At 37.4% G+C, this 2,500-nt stretch overlaps 1 protein-coding gene across 11 annotated transcripts in view; it reads left to right on the forward strand.

Annotated features, from left to right (window-relative positions):
• The window catches only part of LOC122253161 (unconventional myosin-IXa), a 48,956-nt gene that overhangs the window by 15,405 nt on the left and 31,051 nt on the right, over positions 1-2,500 (forward strand). For all 11 annotated transcript variants that reach the window (XM_043015987.2, XM_086541619.1, XM_043015979.2 and 8 more), the window contains exon 3: positions 1,037-1,556. In XM_043015987.2, the coding sequence (XP_042871921.2) occupies positions 1,037-1,556 (520 nt within the window). The remainder of the gene's footprint in view (positions 1-1,036; positions 1,557-2,500) is intronic.

Genomic DNA, 2,500 nt, shown 5'->3' on the forward strand with positions numbered 1-2,500 from the left:
TGTATCTCATGAACATGGGCATGCTTCAACTGTGAGCAGTCCCCGATTGATGCCTGTCTTTTAACCCATTCATGCTGATTGACATTCTATCACGTGGTCGGAAAATATCCCAAGACCCGGGTAACGTCCTGAGACATTGTGCATTTTCTCGCCGAGTCCTGGGCAGGGCAGATGTGACATGCTGAAACGTCAGCAATAGAACGCTAGATTGTTATTAGATATAATTATTTTTCATAATTTCTTAGACTATAGTTTAGGTGTTTGAATGTCATAAAATAGGATATAATGTAAAAAAAAAAAAAAAAAAAGACAGAAAACTGCGTGATATTGATGACATCATGGTAATTTCTGCTTCTGATCGGTTGAATAAAAAGATCTGTGTTGAAAAACTATTGGAAAATTAAATGTGATTGGCCAAGAAATAAAATAGAATAAAAGATTACTAATGTAATACTATTTTTAATTTGTCAATTAAATGTGATATCACATCATGTCATGTCACGAGGTACATGTACATACTCATATGTACATGTATGATTATTTATGGTGTTCTTTTCTTTTTGAAAAAAAAAAAAAAAAAAAAAAAAAAAAAAAAAAAAAAAAAAAAAAAAAAACATTATAAAACATTTTTTTTGATACCCCAGTATAAGAATACTTCCACTTTCCATTGGCATTATCATATAGAAGTGAAGAATAGACAACTAAAATAACTACTCAGAACATGGCATTATCTTTACATGTCTTTACATTGTAGTTGCAATCATGCAAACCATAAAGATAGGGTGGGTGAAAAAGACTCAGAGAAGTTCAGCACGGCCTCGTGCAGCGGGAAAACACCCTGGAATGAAGCGCCACACACTTGTTATCTTCCTGGTGGAAGATAGGCTAAAATACATTTGTTGTGAATGGGTTAAGTCAAATTGGAGTCTTCATGTATGTCATGACACCCGTCAGCTATGGGTTAACTAATGTCACTCTTTCACACTCACACTTTCAGCAGCATGTTTCAAAGAATATATCAAATGCTTCTTTCCAGATTTTGCCTTAGAGAGAAGATCTCATCGGATTCCCTGTGGGCGGAGCCATCACAGCTTGACTCGCAGCTCATCCGGGACTATTTCTACAAGTTTCTGTATCAGCCCAAAGACAAGGACTACCCAGATCTATGCCAGCTGCCAAACCTCACAGAACAGACCTTGCTGGAGAACCTGCGGGCGAGGTTCCAGCGAGGCTACATCTACACGTACGTGGGCTCCATCCTCATCTCTGTCAACCCCTTCAAGTACTACCCCATATACAATCCCAAGTATGTGAAGCTCTACCAGAACCACCGACTGGGCGAGTTGCCCCCGCACATCTTCGCCATTGCTGATGCTGCCTACCACTCCATGCTCAAGCAGCCGCGGAACCAGTGCATCGTCATCAGTGGGGAGAGTGGTAGTGGAAAGACCGAGTCCACCCTCTTCCTCCTGCACCACCTTACTATGCTCAGCCAGAAGGGGTCTCATGGCAGTGGAGTTGAGCAGACCATACTCAGTTCAGGGCCTGTTTTAGAGGTAAGGCGTGATGATTCTGTCTTCCTCTTCCTGTCAGTATTGGAGGTTGTCTGGGCTTTAGGGAAGAGGGAAGTGGGGGAGGATCTTTGAGAGGCTGAAATAGTGATTTTATATTTGTAGATAAAGTGATTCATTTCAGACTAGGCTAATATATGATTAGTTTATGGACAGATAAATTTTAGGAATGGGAGAGGTACAGGTGGTATTGTGTTGATTGGATTCCAGAAAGATTTTTATCAGGATGAGTTGTGAAATAGGAATAACTAGAAGGAATTGAATTTTTTCCATCTTTATTTTTTTGTGTAAACACATGGAATGCAATGAAGTAATTGTTTATGACTGTTATGCCAGTTTATGAACTGAATTAATATTTGTAAACCTATTTTCCCTTCCATTGTCATTGATGTCTAATGGGAACTCGTGTAAATATATTCAAACGTACAAACATGGATTTAGATGAATTAGCTTATGAAGGCTTTAAACTATCATAACTGTAATTTTATGAGTTCAGTGCCTGTGACAGTTTTTTGATTGTCTTCCTTTAACATGTCCACAGGATGTAGTAATGGGAATTTCCCTAAATGATAGAAATTATCATTGGTAATAATTAATTTCAGTGACTTTTTAAGTTGTGCACCACTGCTTCCTGTCCTTGCATATACATAGGGGAAATTCATCACATTCCTTTCTTGACTTCTTTCTGTTTTCTCATAATTTGTGCTCCTCCTTTTGTTTGCTGTATTTGTATGTTGGGGATGGAATAAAAATTATATGTAGTATCCGATATGATTATCATTAAAAAGGTTTAGATTCTTTCTAGGTAAGCTTATAAGGACATATCCTTGGGTTTTGTTATGAATAATAGTTTGTTTGCTAAGAAATTAAGAATACATATGGTGTTTTTAGTAAATGATAACTAATTATTTCAAGAATTATTCAGACTT

This window comes from Penaeus japonicus, unplaced genomic scaffold (assembly GCF_977035675.1).
Source record: "Penaeus japonicus unplaced genomic scaffold, GWHDUDI00000001_assembly GWHDUDI00000011, whole genome shotgun sequence".
Classification (NCBI taxonomy): Eukaryota; Metazoa; Arthropoda; class Malacostraca; order Decapoda; family Penaeidae; genus Penaeus; species Penaeus japonicus.